At 39.5% G+C, this 23,632-nt stretch overlaps 1 protein-coding gene across 1 annotated transcript in view; it reads left to right on the top strand.

Annotated features, from left to right (window-relative positions):
* Positions 1 to 6,744, top strand: part of PELI2 (pellino E3 ubiquitin protein ligase family member 2) — a 186,260-nt gene extending 179,516 nt beyond the window's left edge. The window contains exon 6 of the mRNA XM_032179652.2: positions 1,785 to 6,744. Coding sequence (XP_032035543.1) covers positions 1,785 to 2,351 — 567 coding nt within the window. The 3' untranslated portion in view covers positions 2,352 to 6,744. The remainder of the gene's footprint in view (positions 1 to 1,784) is intronic.
* Positions 6,745 to 23,632: the final 16,888 nt, after the last annotated feature.

Genomic DNA, 23,632 nt, shown 5'->3' with positions numbered 1-23,632 from the left:
ACTGGCCTGGCTTTTGCTGATGAACTTATTTAGTTCTCACAACAATCCTGTAAGACATGTATTAGCATTAGTCCAGCTTAATGGATGTGGAAGCCAGGCCCAGAAAGGTTAAGTCCCTGACTCAAGACCACAGAGCTACTAAGTGGTGAAATCAGGATTTACTCTCTCATCTGCCATTTCTCCTGTGTTTCTCTGTCTGTGGAAAGCACTGTTCTACCCCGACAACCAGGCACGTAACAGGCTCTTGCTTAGATCAAGAGCTGAGTGCCATCGAGTCTAATTTCTTTCTCTCTAGTCCCTGTGCCTCTGTCTCTTGCCACTGAGACTGTCTTTGTTGAGGTGTACTCACCCTCTCTACCCAGAGAGAGCACCAGGTGCCTCCTTTACCTCTCATCTTTACCCCTCCAACCCACCCTCCAAAGTTCTAGAAGTGACCTTTTTGAAAGGTAAATCAGTTCTTTCATAGTTACCTAAACCCCCTACCAACTCCCTCTGGGCATGGACGCCAGCCTCCCTCTCCCGTCTGGGTCTCTCGTCCTGCCCACCCAGTGCCTTGAACTGCGTCCATCCTTGTTCAGCCTGGCTGCACAGCCTCATCGAACTCCCTGTTGCTCCCTCGGTGCATATGCCATTTGGCCTCTCCTCCCTCTCCTTGCTGTGCCTTCCTGCTATCCTCCCTACTGAGGCCTGACATCTTTCTCAAATCTCTGTTAAAGAAAAACCTTTTAGAAACCATTTCTGACCATCTGTCATCATCAGAGTAATAGTAGCAGGTATTTACATAGTGTTGACTGCATACCAGACAGTGTTCTCTAAGAACTCTTTGCATGTACTTATCTAACACAACCACCTTTTCTAAAGTTTACACAAGGGGAAACTGAGGCACGGGGAGCTTAAGTAATCTGCCCAACGTCATACGGCTAATAAGCAGGAGAGCCAGGGTTCAAACCTAGAGTCCACACTCCTGGCTGCTATAAATTTGTGGCCTTGCACAGCGTTTTACTGGCCTTCATGCACTCCGAGCTCTGGGCATGTCTGCCTTCCACTACTGAAGAGCAAGTCTTAGCAGGATGGGGAAGAGGTTTTATTGGCCTTTGGTACCCCCGAGGCTTAGCATGCATCTGGCATGTGGAGGCAACGGTCAGATTCTTGCTGACCATGCCTAGCTGCTTCTTGTCAGCTGTTAATCAGTCTTGTAAGCACTTAGTGCATAGCACAGGCCTCCTTCTAAAAATGAAGGCTCATGTTGAACTGTTCAGCTTCAAACCTTAAAAATGAACGATGAAAGATAGATTCAAGGTGGAGGAAGCTAAGGGTCACCAGGAGTGCTTTGGACCCTGCTGTAATGACTGCAGGCCCCCAGCAAGGTCTTCTGGATTGGCTGTGGTCGACATGAGGATGAGTCTCCACTGGATGGACTGGAAGGACATCTCTCGTCCTATGGGATCAGTGAGTCATTGTGTTACTGACTTAAGGAGTTAAAAAGAAAATCTTAGATTTGTGAAGTTCATTAAAATAACCACTACAGTAATTGAACATGTAAAGCTAGATATACATACTGTGCTCAGGGCTTTGTACATACGGCATATATGTATCATATCCGGTGATCAGATGAGGAAGCTGAAGCTCGGGGAGGATACATTACTCCCCTAGTTCTGTTTTTGTGGGATAAATTGCCTCCCTGTGTTATCTTCAAATTTTTTTTGCTTGTTTTGAGAAGAAAGAATCTTGGAGTGATTTCTTGATTTTGCTTTTAAAAGGCATGTGTCTCAAACTTGTTGTAGGTGGAAAGTGAGACCAACGTCCTGCAGGACGGCTCCCTCATTGACCTGTGTGGGGCCACTCTCCTCTGGAGAACAGCAGATGGGCTTTTTCATACTCCAACTCAGAAGCACATAGAAGCCCTCCGGCAGGAGATTAACGCCGCCCGGCCGCAGTGTCCTGTGGGGCTCAACACCCTGGCCTTCCCCAGCATCAACAGGAAAGAGGTGGTGGAGGAGAAGCAGCCCTGGGCATATCTCAGTTGTGGCCACGTGCACGGGTACCACAACTGGGGCCATCGGAGTGACACGGAGGCCAATGAGAGGGAGTGTCCCATGTGCAGGACTGTGGGCCCCTATGTGCCTCTCTGGCTTGGCTGTGAGGCAGGATTTTATGTAGATGCAGGACCGCCAACTCATGCTTTCACTCCCTGTGGACACGTGTGCTCGGAGAAGTCTGCAAAATATTGGTCTCAGATCCCGTTGCCTCATGGAACTCATGCATTTCATGCTGCTTGCCCTTTCTGTGCTACGCAGCTGGTTGGGGAGCAAAACTGCATCAAATTAATTTTCCAAGGTCCAATTGACTGACGCCCTTGACAGCCATTTACGACTTTATTAGCAGGTTACTGTGAAGATTTTGCCACTAACTCTAGATTTTACCTTTTTGTAATGCTGTTTATTAGGGGAGGGTGACGGGGCTGGAAATAAAGAGAGGGGACACGGTGATGAAACATGGCAGGAGTGTAACAGATACCAGTGGTGTGTTGCATGCACAAAACAGCAGCATCGTCATTGAAGTCTGCTTGATTAAACCATAATATCTTTGTAATAATTGGATTTAAAATGCCATGCTTCTATTTTTAACCTTGGGTTTTTAACCAAGTTTTTTTTTTTTTAATCTTGGACAAGACTTTAAATCATATTTTACAGATGTAGAAGAAATTTATTCAAAAGTGTGGGCTCATGAAGTTCACTTCAGTGCAGTGTGGTGTAGGTGTTACGTGAAGGGCGCACAGTGTCTAGAAATACTTGCTCGTGGCTCAAACCTGACCAGACAGCAGAGGGGTGGCTCTGTACAGTGTGACTGGTGGACAGATGGCCTTAGGCACAGGTAGTTTTGAAATCTGGGGCTTCTTTCTGATTTATTTTTCTGACTTGTTGGGGGAGAGAATATTCATATCTTGTGGGCTTTTTTTTTTTTTTAACTTCAGTGGAATTTACTTTATATACACATTCATCAAATACATGGGACTTCACAATTTTCCATAACTTTTTAGCCTGTCTTTTGATATTTCTGCCTAATATGATTTGCCCCGATACTCGTCTTGCACGGCCAGAACTGTTTGGTTGATTAAAATACATCAGCTCTTAAAAACTCATTAACTGAGGGTAATTACAGTAGTAGACATGGTCTGGGTACTATACTACCACGTTTATTTGCTGACTGAATTAAGATTTAAGAATGATTAAAAATAAGCTTTTACTTTTTAAAACCACTTGGGGTTTCATAAAGCTTGGGGTTTTTTTTTTCCTTTGTTAAGAAAGCCAAGTTCTGTGAGTCTGAAAGCAACCAATCACAATGATACAGTCATTTTTGTACACTCCCTTTTCACCATCTGTCACCTTCCCGTGCAGCTTAAGGAGCCCAGTAAGTTTTGAAAATGTTTGCAAATCAAACTAAATTTAAGTGGGATCATTAGATACACACAACACCAAGTGGTATGTCTGCAGAGATAATTCAAAATTCCTGATTTTGAGAGAGCAAATGAGTGTTTGCTGAGTAATAATTAAATGAGAATTTCATAGGAGCTCCACCATTCCTGTTACTTTCATTTCATTTTGATTAATAATTCTTGGATGCTTGGCATCGGTCATATCACTACTCCCAGAAGGTAAAGATCCTTTAGGACATGAGACTGGTAGAAGCTGGCTGAAATGAAATAAAACCCTGCCACATGGAGTATTTATTTAAACTAATGTTCTCTTAATTTGACCATTGCAGATTTGGGTGACTTTTTTTTAACCTTTGTACATATACTTAATTTATATGATTCTAATGTACTATATCCATACTTGAATTGGTTTTTTCATATTTTGCCTATTGGCAAATATTTTGCCTATTTTCAGTCGTTCTAACCTGTTTGAATACCCTTTTCCTTAAAGTGATACGATATATTACTCTTGATTGCTGCTGCTTAATTTGACGTAGTATGTTTAAAGTTCAGCCTTTCAGTTTTAATATAGCTTTATTTTTCAATGGAGATCATTGTTTAGGATGAGACATTTTTGGTTTGGGTTTTGTTTGGGTAAATTTTAAATGATGTGAAAATCTGACAACAGTTCTCTTACAGATAGCTTGCTCTATTCTGTATAGCTTACTCTCCCTGCAGACAGAAAATGAAAGAAAAAAATGGACTTGCCTAGAATAATATATTGAATGCCTTTTGATTTAGCCAGAGTCTCTGATGATTAGCTTTTGCTGATAGAGTATGTCTTTTCAGCCTGTTATTCTTTGGGCCCCAAAGAATGATAAAGGAGGCACTTGTTCTCTTTTCTTGCTGTATGCCTAGAAAGTGGTTGAAGGATTCTTGATGCCCTAAAACCATCTTGTAAGCTAAATGGTCTTGCATCCAGAAAGGCCAGATTTTACCTACCAAGAAAAAAGATATTTTTCCAGAGAGTTAGGTATATCATAATTTTCCATTTCAAGTCCTGTTTATAAGTCTAGTCATTCTGCAACGTGACATATCCCCCAAAATGAAGTTACCTTCCAAGTTGGACACATCCCATAGTTGAGCATATGTCTAACTAAAAGTTTGTGACTTTTAGTAAATTCAGCTTAAATGTAAGTTGAAATTTGGGAAATAATTTCCAAGCTCTTGGAAGGGATAACAGTGAACCGCCCTCCATGGGCTCCACATCTTTTCCTTTGGCTTCCAAAGTGAGGTCCCACCCACCCTGCCTAAGGAACTGCAGAGAGGTGGCAAGTCAGCAAAAAGGGCACCAGGCTCTTCCTGGCCACTTGTAGGAAGATCCCTTTATAATTTTGACTAAGGAGATTTTTTTTTCACAATTGAGTTAGTTTGTGAAAATAAAGAACTCTGTAGCTCACCAAGGTGGAGAAATACAATTCAGAAAAGTAATTTCTCCAAGGTCACTTCTTTTTTTATGTCTTGCCATCACTTTAAAGGACTAGCCCCACTCCCCCATGTGTATACACAAGGAAATTGCAGACCAATTAATTGTCTTGGCCTGACTCTAATGCCTTTTGCAAGTAGCTTTCCAGAAGTAAAAGTCCCAGTGATGTATTCCCATAGAAATATTTTTCAGTTGTTTATGTCGTTTACTACAAAAAAAAGATTCAGAGTGGATGGAGTACAACTCTGAGTATTTTTCTAGTCCGGAATTTTTTATTAATAATCGGTGCTGCCGGGTCATGCATGCTGCAACTCTCAACATTTCCCTTATTTGGTTCAGCTTTTAGCAAAAAGGGCTACAGTTCACCCTGCAGAGTATTAAGGTTTCTGGATTTTTTCCCCCAACTGTGGCCCGAAAGAATTAAAATCTGTTAATATAAATAGAGAGCATATTTATCATTCCTCGATAGTTAATTATAGACTTTGGTACCTTTGTGCCTCAGGGAAGCCACGTGATATAACTGGTTATAGAATTTCAGGGTTAGGGTTTAAAGAAAGGAGAAAGCCATTGGAAAAATGATGGGCTCCATTAAGGAGACTAATGAATTTGGATGCAGAAATATGCCAGAAACTGGCATAAACATGATTGTAGTAGAATTTATTTTCCAGTACCAATAGGGAAATTATTTTAAGTTATTACATTTACTGTATTGGGAATGTTGAGGAGAACTCTTCTCTTCATAAAGCTTCAATGTCTTTTTTTTTCTTTTTTTTTCATGGAAAAACTCAAACCTGTTATTTGGGAGCTCAGTATTGTGTGGACACTTACGAGAGTTTTCTGCTTAATTGAAGTGTAATATAGGTTATAGAATTGTTACCTGCAGTTCTATGGTTTTGTTTCACTTCTTTTCTTTTTTAAAGCCATTCTGTTCTTTGGATGTGGTTGAAAGGGTGTGTGATTACACCATTGTTAATGCTGGGTAAAAACTATCTTCTTGCAGCCTTGCCTCATAACAGTGGAATTTCTGATAGACAAACCACAGGACTTTGATTTTAAGCCAAATCCATCTCCACCCCTTAACTGTCAATCTTCTATCCCAGTAGTTTAGCCTTTGCGGCTTAGGGTATGATGCTCCTCCTTCTGTGCGACCAATGAGACGACTTCAGCATCTTTTTAAAATAATCTAAGCATCATTGAAGCAGTAACACAAAAAAAGGTTCCGTATTTTCTTTTTAGTATAACTTATATCCTTTCAAATAAGTTTTTGCCCTCATGAAGAATCCCTAGAGGAAGATAAGGAAAATAAGTATTTTCCAGTTTTGCTTGACTGTTTCTAAACATGTTTCTAAACAAAAATAAACTCAATGAAAGGAAAGATGCTTCTTTTTAGCTGAGATGACAGATTGCTTCTCTGTATTAAATAGTCTAGAAGTTAAGGGGATGGTCACATTTACCATGTATTGTTTTATGAGCAGTTAAATTTTATGAATATATTTGTAAAATTGTTGTTTTATATTTCATGTCAAATTGAAAAGTTTATTTCTTCACTATTGTACCTGTGGAAATACAAGCCATTTTACAGGAAAAAATCTTCAAAAACTATTAAATGGATATCAGTCTGTTTGTGAGCCATTGTCTTCAGATTCTGTGGTTGTTACTGAGTTCATCAGGACATTTAGTAGGTTGATATGAGTAGAATTGATTTTTTTCACTTCTCTAACTTCCAAGTTAATCTCCAACTGTTGAGTTTATTAATTGTTTTATATTCTGCACAATACATATTTAAACCTGGATTCTGAAAATCCCCTACATTTTTTAATTAAAGAAATTCCCTTGGTGCCTATATTATTATTTCTTGTGACATTACATCACTGTCAAATAAACTTAACTTCCAGGGGAATTTAACCTGACTTGTAGAATTAATGGATTTTTGTCATGATCATTTCAGCCACATTGCTACATTTGTGACAGTCTTCATTCACTTTTAACAACATAATAAGGATTGTGTGTAAGCCTTCAAGCCTTACTTGAAGCCTTAAACTAATATATCTATCATAAGAAAATATATATATTTATGACAGATTTTGTTCTCATCACATTGATATTCAAGGAGTCTTAGTATTATTGAGAGAAACAGATTTTTCATTTCCAGAAAAAAAGATGCACATTTATATAGGCTTTTATTTCAGGGGATAAGTGTTCCGTACTTTGTCAAATCTAAGATGCCACGAATTGTGAGATGTGTTATAGAAAATCACAACCGGTTATAATTGTAAGATACATTCCATTGGGCAAGGAATACACCTCACACAGCATACAAACATTAACTCAAAATGGGTCAAAGAGCTACAACTATAGAACTCTTAGAAGAAAACATAATGTAAACCTTTGAAAACATAATGTAAACCTTTGTAACCTTAGTCAGTGATTTTTGACACACCAAACGTAAAAACACAACAAAAGAAAAAAGGCCAGGCACAGTGGCTCACACTTGTAATCCCAGCACTTTGGGAGGCCGAAACAGGCAGATCACTTGAGGTCAGGAGTTCAAGACCAGCCTGGCCAGCATGGTGAAACCCTATCTCTGCTAAAAATACAAAAATTGGGCGTGGTGGTGGGTGCCTGTAATTCCAGCTGCTTGGGAAGCTGAGGCTGGAGAATCGCTTGAACCTTGGAGACGGAGGTTGCAGTGAGCCGAGCCCACGCCATGCACTCCAGCATGGGCGACGAGCGAAACTCCGTCTCAAGAAAAAAATAGAAAAAATATATAACATTGGGTTTCATCAAAATTAAAGTTTTGTGCATGGAGGGACGCTGTCAAGCGAGTAAAAAGACAACTCACAAAATAGAAAATATTTGGGGATTATATATTTGGTAAGGAACTTGGGTCCAAAATATGTAACAGGCTCTTACAGCTCATCAAAATGCAACCTCATCAAAAGACGGTCAAAAGTTTATCACTTTTCAGAACATTTTTCAAAGAATGTATAAAATGGCCAGTAAGCACATAAAAACATGGCTCGACAATTAGCCATCAGGGAAGTGCAAATTAAAACCACACAATAGCACGTTATGCCCACTAGGATGGCTAAAGTCAAAAAGACAATAATGAATGTTGGCATGGATGTTGAAATACACTCATAAATTGTTGGTGGGATTGTAAAATGATGCAGCTGCTTTGGAACAAATAGTTTGGCATTCCTCAAGAGGTAAAATGTATGTACAGTTACCATGTGCTCCAGCAATTCCATTGCTAGGCATATACACAGAATTGAAAACATGTTCACACAAAAATAGGTACATGAACGTTCATAGCAGCATTATTGGTAATAGCCAAAAAGTGGAAATAAATGTCCATCAGCTGAAGATTGGACAGACAAAATATGGTATATCCATACAATGAAATATTTGACAATAAAAATGAAGTACTGATATTGATACATACAACATAGATGAATCTTGAAAACATGTTGGCCGGGCGCGGTGGCTCACGCTTGTAATCCCAGCACTTTGGGAGGCCGAGGTGGGCGGATCACGAGGTCAGGAGATGGCTGAGGCAGGAAAAGGTGTGAACGGAGGCGGACTGCATGACCGAGATCCCACGCACTCACCTGGCAAAGGAGACCCTCTAAGAAGAAGTTAAGTTGAAAAAGCCAACATATTGTATGTAACATATTGTATGTAAGAAATAGGCAAATCCACAGAGACACAGAGTAGATTCATGGTTGCCAGGAGTTAAGGAAAGTGGAATAAGGAGTGATTACCAGTAGACATGAGGCTTATCTGGGGGATGATGAAAATGTTCTAAATTTAGTGGTGTTAGTTATACAACTATGGGAATATGTGAATGGACCAAAACCCACTGAATTATACACTTAAAAGGGTGAGTTTTATAGTGTGAATTACGTCTCAATAAAACTTAATTAAAAGAAAACATATCATCCTAAATTAAAAGAAAACATACATCCTAAACTTAGATTGTGAAGAGTTTGTGCCTTAGAAACCACCATGCTATGATCTTTACTTAGTCCTTCAGGTAAAAATATTCAGGATTATCCAATTTCTTGCTGCCTTGAGATGTTTTCCACAATGTGACAACATAGCTCAATTTCCTTACACTTTTACTTGCCATTAAACAAAGTGAACATCATGTAACCAAACACCACCTATTTTAAAAAAGAACATACACATAAGTCTTCAAAAAAAAAAAAAAAACCAGACAACTCATATTTTAAAGGATCTACCTAAGATTTTTGTTTCTTTTTTTGGAGACAGTGCATTACTCATGTATTTGTGGTGATGCTAGTGTACACAAGCCCACTGCACTGTGATATAAAAGTATAGCACATGCAATTTGTACAGTACATATTTGATAATAACTATGTTATTGTACTTTTTGTAGTTATTTTAGAATATACTCCTACTGTATAACAGGTTAGCTGTAAAAACAGGAGTTCTTCAGCTTCATCAGGATCTTACGGGCTCACCATCATATATGCAGTCCATTATTGACTGAGTCATTGTTATATGGTGCGTGACTATCTTTCTAAACTTAAGAATTTTAAATTGGATATCAGTAGCAGGACTGTGTCTGAGGCTTGCAAAATGAGGCCATGCTTCTTATGGCTGCAGAGCTGTAAGCCTGAACAAACTGTTTTCAAGCTGTTTTGCCACCCGGAACACCCACTGCTAATTATGGGACATACATTGGAGTGCCCAAATGGACCGTTCTTAAGCATCACTTCCTTCTTTTGTCTTCTAAACAGGTTCTAGTTGAAGAATACCAAGGTTATTCTTGTTAGTTAAAAGAAGTATAATGAATTCTTTCTTGCCTAATTTCAGGTTTGAACTTGAGCTTACATCAGAATTTCCTGAGGTTTGCTTAAAATGCAGGTTCCTTAGCTGCGTCTAAGAGGCTGATGTTGTAGTTTTCTAGGTTTCTCTCCATGAATTTTCACTTTGGACAGACAACCTAGATGATATTACAAGTGATCCATGTTCTATACTTTGATAAATTCTCCTTCAGCTAAATGATTGTATTGACTGTATGCCTCTGCTGTGCAAGTTACTAAATTCCCGTTGTGCTCATTGGTTTTGGCACATCCAATATGGTTTCCTGGGAACTTGAGGCATGTGGCCCCACATGGAGATGGGAATGGATGGCCTAGCCAAACAAGGGCCCTTCCTGCCCCGTGAGTCTAGCTGCCATTTTCTCTTAGGTGAATGGATCTGACTCTCTTAACTCCTTTGCCTCTTTTCTAAACTTGCATTCCCCATCCTTTGCCATTGGTTTTTAGTTCATGCCTTTAACCATTTCCACTCTGCAGGAGAACAACCTCCAGAAATTTTCAAACTGGTTTGAAAGAGTTCAGTGTTAAGGATGAGATTTTTTTGTACATAGTGTGGGAAGCTTGCTGAATTCTCAAAATTGTCATTAACCTGATAGAAACTTGCTGTGGGTAAGCAAACTGGGTGTCGTCAGGGCATATTTCACAGGCTTTGGGTTCCTATCATCTACTGCTGTATTCATAATAAAACTGGGAAAGGAACTTTTTTTAATTTCAGAGTTTGGTTTCTGTATACATTCTGGAAATGTTCTGCTGTTTGGATTCATTGAGTTCAATATTTCCTTATCTATAAAATAGAGGTGATGATAGTGTCTCTACCCCTTAGAGATGTGGTCAAATCAACATAATACAGGCACTATAGGTATATAGTAAGTGCTCACTAAATGATAGTTGCTTATATTATTCCCTTGCAGTAACATTACCCACAGTGTTTTCTTTAAATTTTGAGTCCCAAAAATTCTCTGCAAAAAGAGTCATATAATCTTGTAACTCTGAAAAATAATCTACTATATCCCAAATTCATTTGACTGCAGACTTTCTTTTTTCTCCCCATATAAGGTATTTTGAATTCTTGGTGAATGCGAACATTGATAGAATTTAGCTATTGTGGAACTATTGCCATACATTCTCAAAATTTATTTTAAATGAAAACAGATAAGCATGAACCCAATGTTAGTTATTGCTATTCATGTGGTTCTAAACCCTAATCTTCAAAGAAAAATACTGTTACTCCTTATGCAAAAGTCTGTATCACAGCCTCTGTGACTTAAAACAGTTTAATATGGTATTACTGATGACCATGGAATAACTTTATTTTATGAAAAGAAAGACATAGCAAATATACTTGTGACTACATATTTCAAAATGCAGTATAAGACTATTGACAATGCACCACCCTTTCAGTTGGTAGATGTTTCTCAATTTTAAATATATTTATTTTTATAATCTTGAAGCCCTATTCTGTTATTAGAATTAGTTTATTTATTTGGAATAATTCACTTCTTGGATTGGATGGATGCCAAGCTGGATTATTACCCCAGGCTGCTGATGGAAAGCATCCAAAAGTTTTACCAGTTCTTTTGTTAGTTCCTTATATAGGGTAAGAATAAAAACTCATTTAAATTGCCATAATTTATGCAATGAAACCCAATAAACTAGCCAGATTTCAAGTTCCTGCCTTCCATCAACATTTCCATTAGATGAAAACTCCTTATTTATCTAAACCAATTGATGGTAGTTAGATCTTTTAATGGATTTGATTCTCTGCTTAACATTCATGAGTCTTTAGGATGAAAACTGCTTCTGAAAATGAAGATTTCAATGACTAGTTTAGTCTGAATCAACATGGCTGAAATTAGAAAACACAAAGCCAGTGTGATCAATGGGAAGATCATTGACATAAGTGTCAGTTTCTGTTAATTGTGTGGCCTCTAATTAATTGTGTGATCTTTTGCAAGTTACTTAATCCCTTTTTACTCTGGGACATAATAAAATTGGACCAAATCAATGGTTTGCAAATTGTTATGTATGTGCACAACACTTTTGGAAAAAATCAAATAAAATCTCATAGATTCCTAACATGCAAGTAGAGAAAAGCAATATTGCAGCAATATTTAAGCTTTGTAAGCTTAAATGGGTAAAATTGTGTAATGAGAAAAAAAAATAATGTCTAGTGTTAGAGGAAATAGTTATAATCTTATATCAGTCTCATCTGTTTTTGTGTGTTTGTGTGTTTGTTGGAGAAAATGATTGATAGCTCACCTGCAATCTTAATACTCTTTAGTCCAAGCAAGAAGCTTGAAAGAGAAGTAATAGAAAATGTTTTTAAAGTTGAATTATTTGCAGTACCTAACAAGTATATCCGTTCTCGTTAATACTCATGTCAGGCAAAAATTACCTAATAGAGTAAGTGCAAAAATATCTATAGTATGATATCTTGGCACAGCATATAAGTGTAGGTGGATAGACCTGAGCTGCATTCTTATTAAAGGTCTGAATTTTTAGAAAGCAAAGAAAAAATGAGATTTATGGAGAACTAATGTTGGTAGAGTCTTGTGTACAGCATATTCATTGAGTGCTAGCTCTATTCTCCAGGAGCCTGTTGTCTAAAAGTGGCCTGCTGTACCATCTATTACACATGCAATTTGTCATCCATTAATTTGGAGCTTCTGATAATTCAAACAGGATTAGCTACCTATCAAACCCCCCTTTTTCATCCTAAATTGATAGAAGATAGCAAAGGAAAATTTAAAATATTTCAAAAAGACTGTTTTGAATATGGTATAAATATAATTTATGTTAAATATATTAATTTAAAAGCAATTAAATATTTGACTATATATGTATTACTATATATGTACATGTAGTGGTGATTATGTATTTTCCATTCTTTACTATAAAATGTTAATATGTTAAGGCAGTTTAACTTAATAGTTAAACTATCATATATTTAAATACTCTGGAATACTTACCCTTTGCTAATGGAAGCTACTCCTTGTCCTGAATAACACTTTCTCCATAAGATCTCTTATATGACTTCTACTTTGCTTTCTTACGGGATTGACCCCTCCTCTATGAAACATACTAATGAATGCCCGTGGCATGCCCATGCTCCCGCCTAGTAATTTGCTACCTTCTCCTAACCGGCATACTTCTGCTCCTGCCAGTTGAGTTGTATGCTTACCAGGATTCAGTTATAGTTGTCCCCAAACTTATTATATCAGTCATACTGTTAATATTAGGTAATTAAATGCCACATAATCTCACAAATATGAGTATCAAAGGGTTGTTTTGCCTTTGAAAATTAAGCTGAATACTTTGAGAGGACTTTAAGCAAGTTGCTTTTTAAAAAAACGTTTCAAGTATGAGAAAGAAAACTGGAAAATATTGGGAAGTGTATGGGCTTTGTGAAGTTTTTGCTCAGATTGTCCCTAGTGCCTTTTGGTTCTCACTCCACTTTAAAAAAGCTTAAATTGGAAATGATTCATTGTGAATGTGGTTCATTCAAGAAAGATCATCAAGAAGGATCACTTGGCTCTTTTGTAAACGGACCTATACTCAAAAGGCTTCGGCACACTGTCAAGATATTAGTATACAAATGTGCATTTGTGTTTAAGTTCAAATGAGGTGTGAAGGGTAAAATGCAAAATATGTATTTTCTATAAGTTCCCTGCTATAAATTACCTTCAATGAACTGAAAAACTACCTTTCTTTCCTTTTTTAAAAAAATTTTTTTGGTTTTGTTTTTTGAGACATGGGCTCCCTCTGTTACCCAGGCTACAGCACAGTGGCGCAATCCTAGCTCACTGCAGCCTCAAACTCCTGAGCTTACATGATCCTCCCACCCCAGCCTCCTGAGTACTTAGCTCTATGAGTGTACACCACCATACCCAGCTAACTTTTTTTTTTTTTAGAGATGGGGTCTCACTATGTTGCCCAGGCTGGTCTTGAACTGCTGGTCCCAAGGGATCCTCACCTTAGCCTCCCAAAGTGCCGGGATTACAGGTGTGAGCCACTGTTCCTGGCCTGAATAACTACCTTTCTAACTACATCAGATAAGAGACTTTCTGCTATAGTCACATTGGGCTTTTGTGCACCCAACTGCAGATCACAGCTGTATTGTGACTGTTTTCCCAAAGTAAGTTTGACATTCGGTTTGTTTTTATTTATTTCCTTCATTAATTCTATAAAAAATATTTATTAAGCCCCCATTGTGCTCCAGGCACTGCACCAGCCACTGGAGGAGACTTGTGTGACTAAGGTAGATATAGTCCGTGGCCCTAGTAAATTTGCAGCTTGGGAAGAATACAGATAAGTAAAATGAAGCACCATGCTACAAGAGAACACAGAAGGAATACTGACTTGTATTTGGAGGATGAGAGAAGATTTCTTTGTTCTTCTTTCTTGTTGTTCTTCTTTCTTGTTGTTCTTTTTGTTTTTGTGGGGTTTTCACAGTTAAAAAAAAATCTTCCTCACTCCTTGGTATGAAACCGAATGAGAATTATCTTTGACAAACGATTGGCTTGCAGCTTATCCCTGTGAATTGTGGCCATGTTGATTTAATGAGCAGCTCCTGTATGAAAGCCAGTGTTACACACACAGACACAGACTCACACACCTTGGCACTGTTTCCCAGACTGCCTATGGTAACCATGCTTCCAGGAAGCCCAAGTTCTATGAATTAGATATGCACCGAATATCAAATTAAATATTAGAAAACTGTCATCACAGCCATTACCAGGCATGCTGCTGGGACCCCCAAAAGTTTTGATTGAATGCTGCGCGTTATCCATTAAAAGGAAAAGTGTGGAGGCTCCAGATGTTATTCTTCACCAAAGGGGAGTACACCTTCCTTTGCTAGGCAAGCCGAGAAGGGGATAATCAACTTTCACTGAGCTGAGTGAAGTCTAGGCTCCCAAGGCCTCAGTCAAGACCCTGGTTTATTCACCAGGGCCCTTCCCCTTGTGGGTCCTGAACCATAATTCTTGTTCCCCAAGCATGGTGACCCTGCCAAAAACTTCACTCTCTTTTCAGTCTTTCCACTAAGCCTTTTGCTCTGTTAATCTTTTAGCCTTTTGCTCTCTTTACCTCTTGAAGAGAAAACCAGGGTCAGTTTTCTGCCCCTCACCAGGATCTTGGCCTCATAAATTTTCACCTTTGTCTTTTGAACCCTCCAAGGCTGTCTAGAGCTCTGCCGATTTCTCTGCTCCAGTAGCGGATTCTTACTCTACGTCTAGACTCTGCAAACGTCCCAGAATAAAAGAAGTTGCAGATCGACAGATCAACAGCTCACCCCTCTGTGATTCTACCCTTTTCAAACTGTGGCCTTGATAGTCACCTATGCATCAGCAGTTCTCTTATGTCTTTTAACAGAGTTTTAAATTTAATTTTATTTTATGTGGTCTTTCTAGTTATTTTTGGTGAGAGCATCAGTCTGCTGCCTGACATCCTATTCAGAGGCAGAAGTCCTAAGCCTGTATTTGAAACCACAGGGCAGGAGCTGTGTTCAACCACGTAGCTTTTCATAGGTCTAAAGGACTTTATCCAGTTTCCATCTGGGGACTCTAAAAAGGTCTTCTCTGCTCAGAAAGTTAATGTTCCTAGAGATTTGACAAATGCGTGTCAAAATTCTTCTTGTTCCTCCTTTTAATATCAAATGGTGAGATTTTCTTACAAACACATTAAAGCATAGCATTTAGTGATTCCAAGTGTTAGGCCATTATTTGTTAAATCAGCTTTATTTTAGTAAGGCTTATAGACTCACTTGGAGTTGACCAGGATTGATTTTGGCAGGGAGGTACATCCTCTCCCTGCTTTCTGAAGGTGCCATTGTGCGTGGAAATGGAGAGATGGTCTCGGCTTTGGCAGTGCAGGCACCTGGAAAGATGCTCAGTTTCACTCTGAGAAGCTTCAGTCAGTGCTGGTCACCTGTGCATAAAGAGCCAGTGGACTCAACTGTGGGGAATATCAAGGTCCCAAATATCTGACTGTCCAGAAGCATCTTACTGTCCTTAGTGAACACGCAGGAATCTTTCTCTGAGGCCGTGGCAGGGCACAGATCAATCAGGGAGAATAGTTGGTCCCAGACCAAAGCCCACATAGAACTGAGGATGTGTAAAGGGTGTCTGACTGGCTTACTCCTTGGCTTAAAGCCTCTTTAATCTAGGACGTTGCAGAAGCCAGAGTGCATGTCGATTCCATTAAGGAAAGAAGAGAAATGCTTATGGAAACAGTACCACCTCCATATCCATTGGCCTCCCCTTCCCGACCTCCACCCTGCTGTTACCCATCAGTCATCTGAAAGGAAGATCCCACAGAGTTGACAGACTCCTTTAGAGAGAAGATCGTCATATGCTCTCCGTAGGTTACCTGTCTGTTTAAGAAGCAAACCTCTCATCACCCGCTGCGGAGCATCTCGACGTTAGAAATCACGCCACTATTTTTAGTGTGTGTCCTTGTGCTTCTGCAAGGTGAGTCAGGGTTCTCTTTTTAAAAATACTTGGCATTCCTCAGAAGAAAGATAAACACATTTAATGTTCTCAGTTGCTACTATTCTAATCACAAAGTCAAGAGTTCCTTCTTTTCTTAGCTGCCTTCAGTGCCACAGAACTATCTGGGCCTCTTCCTCTACCCCTCCTTGTGTGATCGCTCCTTTCAAAAGCAACAGCCAAAGCAGATGCAAGGGAGATGCACTGGTGCTCATAAATTCAAGGAGCTGAAATGGCAACAGCTGTGGCAATTTCAGGATTTCAGCAGGTAATCAAGTAACTAAGTGCAAAAGCGGGATTTGACAATTCTACAGGGGACTGGGACAGAGGGCAGCGAGAACTTGAGCTTCAAGGAGAATCTTCACTAGCTATCAGCAAGAAATGTAAATGCTGTGACTTCACCCAATTAAGCACAGCAGATTTTCCTGCTTTCAACTGTAATCCCTGAGCAGCAGGAATACCCTTTCCCATATCACAACATTTGACTTTCTCAGATATATTTATTCTGTGTTATATACTGCAGTTCACCTATGTATTTTGGGGTTAATTTATCACTGGTTGAATAACATCATTAAATAGACTTATGAAAAGATGGGCATTTTCAGTTGTGCCAATTTAGGTGAGTCTTATGGACAGTGTTTCTTCCAAAATGTTCCCAAGTCTAAAGGACCATGATTCTCAAATTCTCTATAAAGTATAACTATGTCTCTTTCTCACCTTGGAAGAACAGCAGCTAGAGGCCAGCATTCGAGGCATGGAAAGGAGAAGGTATATGGTGCCTTATTCTCTTTTGTTATTAGATGTAATTATGAAATATAAAACTAGGACAAAAGGAGGGTTGTAAGTATTAGCGTAGTGTTTAAGAGCACAGACTCAAGCCAGTTTGCTTAGGTTCAAATCCCAGCTCTGCCACTTGCAGGCTTTGTGACCTTGGGCAAGTTTCTTTACTGTTTTACTGTCCCAGTTTCTGTATCTGTATAACAGTGCTAGTAATACCCACTGCAAATGATTTTATGAGAATTAATTTATTCACTGTTTGGAAAATACTTAGAATAATGCCTAGCAGTAGTAAGCACTCAGTAAATGTTGTCTTTTATATAAAGCATGTATCTCTTCAGTAACAAGCACCCCGTGCAACAGTCAGAACACCACAAAATAGCACTATAAAGACAGTAAAAAATATCCCTTTGTTTTTTAAACATGTCTTTATATTAATTAGAACTCTGCTGGCTGCAAATTCAGAAATCCAGTTTCTGAACTAGCCTAAGGGGACACGAAAGGAACTTATTGCCTCTTGGGACTGGGAAGTTCAGTGTGCCTCTGATTTCAGGAACAGCTGAATCCAAGGGCTTGGGCTCTGTCCCCATCACTGTTGCTATCTCTCTCCCTGTGTCTCTTGACTGTGCTGACATAATTATACCTGCAGTCTTTCACATGACACGAAAGGTGGCCACCACCAGCCCCTTGCTTATACCCAACTAATACCTATATATTAGTTGGTCTTACACTGCTATAAAGACATACCTGAGACTGGGTAATTTATAAAGAAAAGAGGTTTAATTAGCTCATGTTTCTGCAAGCTGTACAGGCTTCTGCTTATGGGGAGGCCTCAGGAAACTTATAATCATGGCAGGAGGGGAAGGGAAAGTAGGCATGGTCTTCACATGGCCAGAGGAGGAGGAAGGCGGAGGGGGAGTTGCTACCCACTTTCAAACAACCAGATCTCAGGAGAACTCTGTCACGAGACAGCACTAGGGGGATGGTACTAAACCATCAGAAACCACCCACATGATCCAATCACCTCCCACCAGGCACCACCTCCAACATTAGGGATTGCAATTCAGCATGAGATTTGAGTGGGGACACAGAGCCAAACCATATCACCCTCCTAGCCTAGCATCTCCTGCAGAAATGGTCTCCCCTGTTGGGAAAAGCTGTGACTAGCTCAGCCTAGAAGCATTCACCATGGATGGAAGGATATTGTTACCTAGCTGGACCAGGTGCCTGCCCCCGTACAGCTTGGGGTGGGGGGTGGGGAGGTTGGAGTGAGGCAAGGTTGGCAACAGCAGTTCCAATCAAACCACACCACAGCTATGGAATTGGGTCCCCATGGGAATGAGTGGTCCTGGTATCAGACGAAAGTGGCACTAGGGGATGATGTTGCACAGTCCAAAGCAATAGATGCCCATCTGAAGCTAACTGGGAAAAGGCTTGAGTTCATCAGCAGGAGCGCACATTTCATGAGACATTTCATTTTTGAATGTCTCATTTCATATTTATCCCATTTCATGGACAAATATCCATTATAAACATATAAACATCAAATTATGTCTGATTTTCTTTAGTCAATGAACAGTAACTGATTATCTTTTGATCTACAGCACTCTAAAAAGTAGTTATAATTATGTATAGAGATAGAGTCTTCATTCTTCTGTATAGAGATGGCGTATTCATTCTTACGCTGCTAATAAAGACACACCCAAGACTGAGTAATTTATAAAGAAAAAAGAGGTTTAATAGACTCACAGTTCTACGTGGCTGGGGAGGCCTCACAATCATGATGGAAGGCAAAGGAGGAGCAAGGACACATCTTACATTGCAGCAGACAGGAGAGCGGGTGCAGGGGAAACTCCCCTTTATAAAACCATCAGATCTCGTGAGATTTATTCACTATCACGAGAACAGCATGGGAAAGATCTGTCAATGTGATTCAATTACCTCCCACCAGGTCCCTCCCACGACATGTGAGAATTATGGGAGCTACAATTCAAGATGAGATTTGGGTGGGGAGACAGCAAAACCACATCAAGAAGGTAAATAAATATGTTTCATCTATTACGCCAACCTATGAAAATTGGTTGTGAATTTCCTAGAACACTCTGTTGAGAGTTTCTGTGGTTGCGTCCTTGCTCAGACAAAACGATACCTGCCATCGATATGGTTTGGGATGTGGTGGTACGTATTCCAGCTAGTAACTCCCTGCATAGTGCCAGTTTAAGAATGCTTACGCACAAACTGAGGACATATATGGAGGGATTTTCTATTAGAGTCACTGTCAGAGCTGAGCTGCCAAACAATGCCAGAACTCATTCAAATTGGCCAATTAACTGCCCAACGTGGCAGGTTATGCTCCTAACTGAGCAGCCTCACAACACCACATGTGAGTGCTGGGAGGCTGACTCAGCTCTGTCTAGAAAGAAGAAAATGCTGATTTACCTCTTTCCATGCCCCCTGGATCTGCCTCTTGCAAACAACAAGTAAATAAGGGCGGGAGGTAATTTAAGCTTTTCTTTTTCATTTCGCTTTCTTTTGTAGTTTAATACTTCAATTGAGGTCATATATGTACTGTTTCATCAATTGCTAGGCGTAGTAAGTGTTCATCAGTGGTAGCAATTTTCATGATTCTTTTCACAACTTTTTTCCTTATAAAGCATATATTTTATCACTAAACAAAAAGAGAATTATATAGCCAAACTTAGTTTAAAGATTTGCTTGGAAAATTTCAGAGAAGATCCCCCTGTATTAATCATGCTCTTTTTTTCCATATTTTATGATGCTTTGACACTGTGGGGGCTGTGTGGACCTGGGGAGGGACTGCCCCTCCAGGGGTTAGCTAATTCTTAGAGAGAGCAGAAAACTTTCCTGTGAGCACACCTTTTATATACAACCCCACCAATCCAAAGCCCATATCCCCAGCCACCACTTTTATCTCGCTCTAATACACCATCCAGTATTTCCACTGCCTAAATCACCCAAGGCTGGGCATCAGACAACTAGAGACCACCCCTATGGCCAGAGCCTGCCCACATTATCCAAACTATCCAATTCTAAGCTTGCTCAAACTTGCCTTCCCTGCCTCACCCTTTCTCTCCCATAGAAACCACAGTAAGGCTCTAGACTAGGCTTTTCCCTCATTCCTTCTGCCTCCTGACTGACCTGGGTACTTCCCCTGAGGCCTGACATAATATGGCATGCCCCTCCTCTTGGAACCTGCAAGTAATAAACTCTTCTTTCAAAGACAGTTGTCTCTGTATCTGTCATGAAACTGTCTTTGCAAAATTATGACAGTGACAGAAATCTAACATAACTGACTCCATCTTGCTTCTAACTTCACAAGCTAAGCCTTTGCTCATTCTAAGCTAACTATGGGAGGAATTTTGTTTATAATTTAACTTTAAGACAAAGATGATAGCAGTTCCTTCCTGAAGCTAACCCGCATCTTACTCGGGGACCAAAATCACCTTTCTAAAACTAATGAAAGTCCACAAGGTTACAATTGTGATAGGAGCCTGAATTCTGCTAAGATGTAGGTATAAACTATAACCAGTCACTGTTGTATAGCTTGCTTTTTAAAAATTACTTACTACTCAGGAGTGATGTAACCACAAAATTTATAACTTCACCAATTGCCCCTATGGAGAACATTGCTATTGTAAAACCAAAGACTGGTGTTTGAGATATGTTTCAGATCTTGAATTCTGTATGAACCAACTGGCACCACCCAGACCAGTAACCACACCCAGGAGCTAACTCAGCACAAGACAGTGTCGACCCCCTGTGATTTCATCTCCAACCCAGCCAACAAATATTCCCCATTCCCTAGTCCCCTGCTTGCTAAACTAGCCTTGAAAAACTGTAGTCCCCAAATTCTCAGGGAGGCAGATTTGAGAACTATCTCCCATCATGCCATTTGGCTGGCCTGCAATAATTAAATCTTTCCTTGCTGTGAACACTCTTGCTGCACTCAGTGCATTGGCTTTTCTGGGCAGTGCGCAAGAAGAACCTGCCTGGGCAATTACAACCATACCTGATTAAGACAAATCCCAGGGCTGGGTGCAGTGGCTTACACCTGTAATACCAAAACTTTGGAGGCCAAGGAGGAAGGATTGCTTGAGCCCAGGAGGTTGAGGCTGCAAGGGAACCATGTTTATGCCACTGCACTCCAGCCTGGGCAACAGAGTGAGACCCTGTCTCTCAATCAATCAATCAAATCCCAGGTACATTTTAAGATATTCCCATAACCAAAAACAGTAGGGCTGAAGAAGAATATGCAAATAAAAAAATAGTCTCAAAACTGAAGTGAAAGTAAAAATGTGGAAAGAAGAAAGCCTTTGAATACAATATGTTGGCATAATTTATTATTTTCTCTCTCTAATCATGTTTGGAAAAGAAGTTATCTAAATCCCAGGCAAATAGATATTGGAACTCTGGAATTTCTATGTAAATAATACCCATTTGCTATAGAGGTCTTTAATGAAGAACTTACTTTTAACAAAATTATGGACAATATTAACATTACCAGAAATAATCTCCAATACAATCTTTAGCAATTTCGCAGTTAATTTCATCTCATCAAAACATGTTCAGACTTGGGCCTTCTATTTTTGCATTTTCTTATTTTATTTTCAAGAAAATTCTTAAGTGATTTGTTTTTAGTACCTAATTTTAAAACATCATGCTCTTGGGTGAGATGTAACATGTCCATGTATGAAATTAAGCATATAAAGAAGGGTTAAATTATAATAGCTTTTTGGAGTAAAGAATGAAGAGGGCAAACATGATGAGGAAAAGGAAACTGTCAGTAATTGCAATGCACACACAAGGGAGAGCATCCACAGTGAACATTTCAGGGACAAGATGGAAAGTGCGCTCTGCACAGAGACACTATGCTGTGAAAAGAGGGAGAATCAATTTATGGGCCAAGAAAGACCTGGACAAAATTATACATTTTGAAGGAAATAACTTGTGCTGAAGCAATGAAAACTTTCTGGAGAGCTATTTGAGGAGGCAGATGTTTAGGTAATATATTGCTGCTTTGCATTTCTATAACACCTTCCACGTAAGAGCTGCAGAGTGTAACACAAACATTAATAAATTAAGCCTCATGGCACCTCTGCATGATCGATGGACATAACAGCCATTTTTATAGTGTAGGAAAGGCAGCACCCTGCTCAAAAGTGCTGAAGTCATTTACCCAAGGTCATGAAGGGGGCGAAATTGGCAAAGTGTTTCAAAATGGAGCATTGCGTCTCGCCACACTCACACAACCTGCCTACTTCAGTGGGGTCATAGAAGGAATGAATGGGGTGCCATGTATGCCCTGGTTTCCAATGATTCACTTCAGGAGATATAGCTGTAATTTAACTTGAAGATGGTTTGGAAATAGTAAGTCTTAGATCAAAGCCTTAACTCCTTTCTCTCTGGTTTACTCGGGAATTAATTTGTTTGTTAATGCTGGTCTCTCCTGGAATCACACTGGCCTTTAGCTATAGAGTTTTGTGTTCATGTTACATAATCTGATTATGCAAAGGACTTAAAATATTTCAAGAATATCAAACAACACAAACATGTCTATGTAGGTATTAATGTAATTATTTTAATTGTTATTTTAGTCTCTAAAAAACTCATAAAATTGCAATTGAAAATAGTGTGCCATCTCTACAAAAGATAATGCCAAGTCCATAACAGAATCTGTTTATTTATTTTTTTCACTTTGGTCAGACATCACTATATATCTTCCTAAATGCAACTTCTCTCCATTATCATAACATCTTGGCTTGGTATTAGCCTGTTCCATAGTAACATTGTCTTTTATTCCTCTTTTTCTCTGATAACCATGTATTTTCTCCATTAGAAGAACTGGCAGAGAGAAAACAAAGTAAGGAAATCAAATATAAATCCCCAGTGCTCCTAATGCCTCTTGGAAAGAAAATAGACACCTGTGTTAACAAAGTTATGATGATTTCTACCTCGGTACACATTTTTGAACTTCTCAGAGAGGAACCAGCTCACCTGTAAGTCACTCGTGTTCTCAATTTCCTTTTTTTTTTCTATACCAAGAAAAAGAAGACCTTTTTTTTTTTTAATTGAAGCAAGGCATAATGCGCTTGTCACTGTTTAACATTCAGCCTCATTTCTTTTCCAGAGCGGTCCTTTGAGAGCATTAGCACTCACACCCCATACAACTAGAACTCATGACACTGGCAAATGAATGTTTCTAGAGTGCTTTGCATTGCCCGACATGTTCTCACCCTGTTTTCTCCCCAATTCTTACAGTTCTCCAAATGCAAGTGCAAACTGGGGTGCTGTCAAGCAGCCTGGTGCTCAAGGGGCAGAGCCAGAATGAACCCAGGTTCTGGTTTCCACCATGTGCCCGATGGATACTGTGCAGATGTGGAGCAGGAAACTGGGTGAAAATCCCTGCCAGGAACTGTTCATCCTGCAAAAAACCTGCTGCACATTGCTCTGGTCACCTTAACGAAAAGTGAGTGCTTATCTTAAAGCGGGTGTGCACATCTAGAGGACAAGGGCGGGGAACGTTCATCATTTAGGAGAAAATAAACCCACCTCAAATGATTCCAATACAGGCTTCTGGGATTCTGATTTCAGCCTTTTG

The sequence above is a fragment of the Hylobates moloch genome, unplaced genomic scaffold, assembly GCF_009828535.3.
Source record: "Hylobates moloch isolate HMO894 unplaced genomic scaffold, HMol_V3 SCAFFOLD_16, whole genome shotgun sequence".
NCBI lineage: Eukaryota > Metazoa > Chordata > Mammalia > Primates > Hylobatidae > Hylobates > Hylobates moloch.
This window is presented reverse-complemented; position numbering and strand designations above follow the sequence as displayed.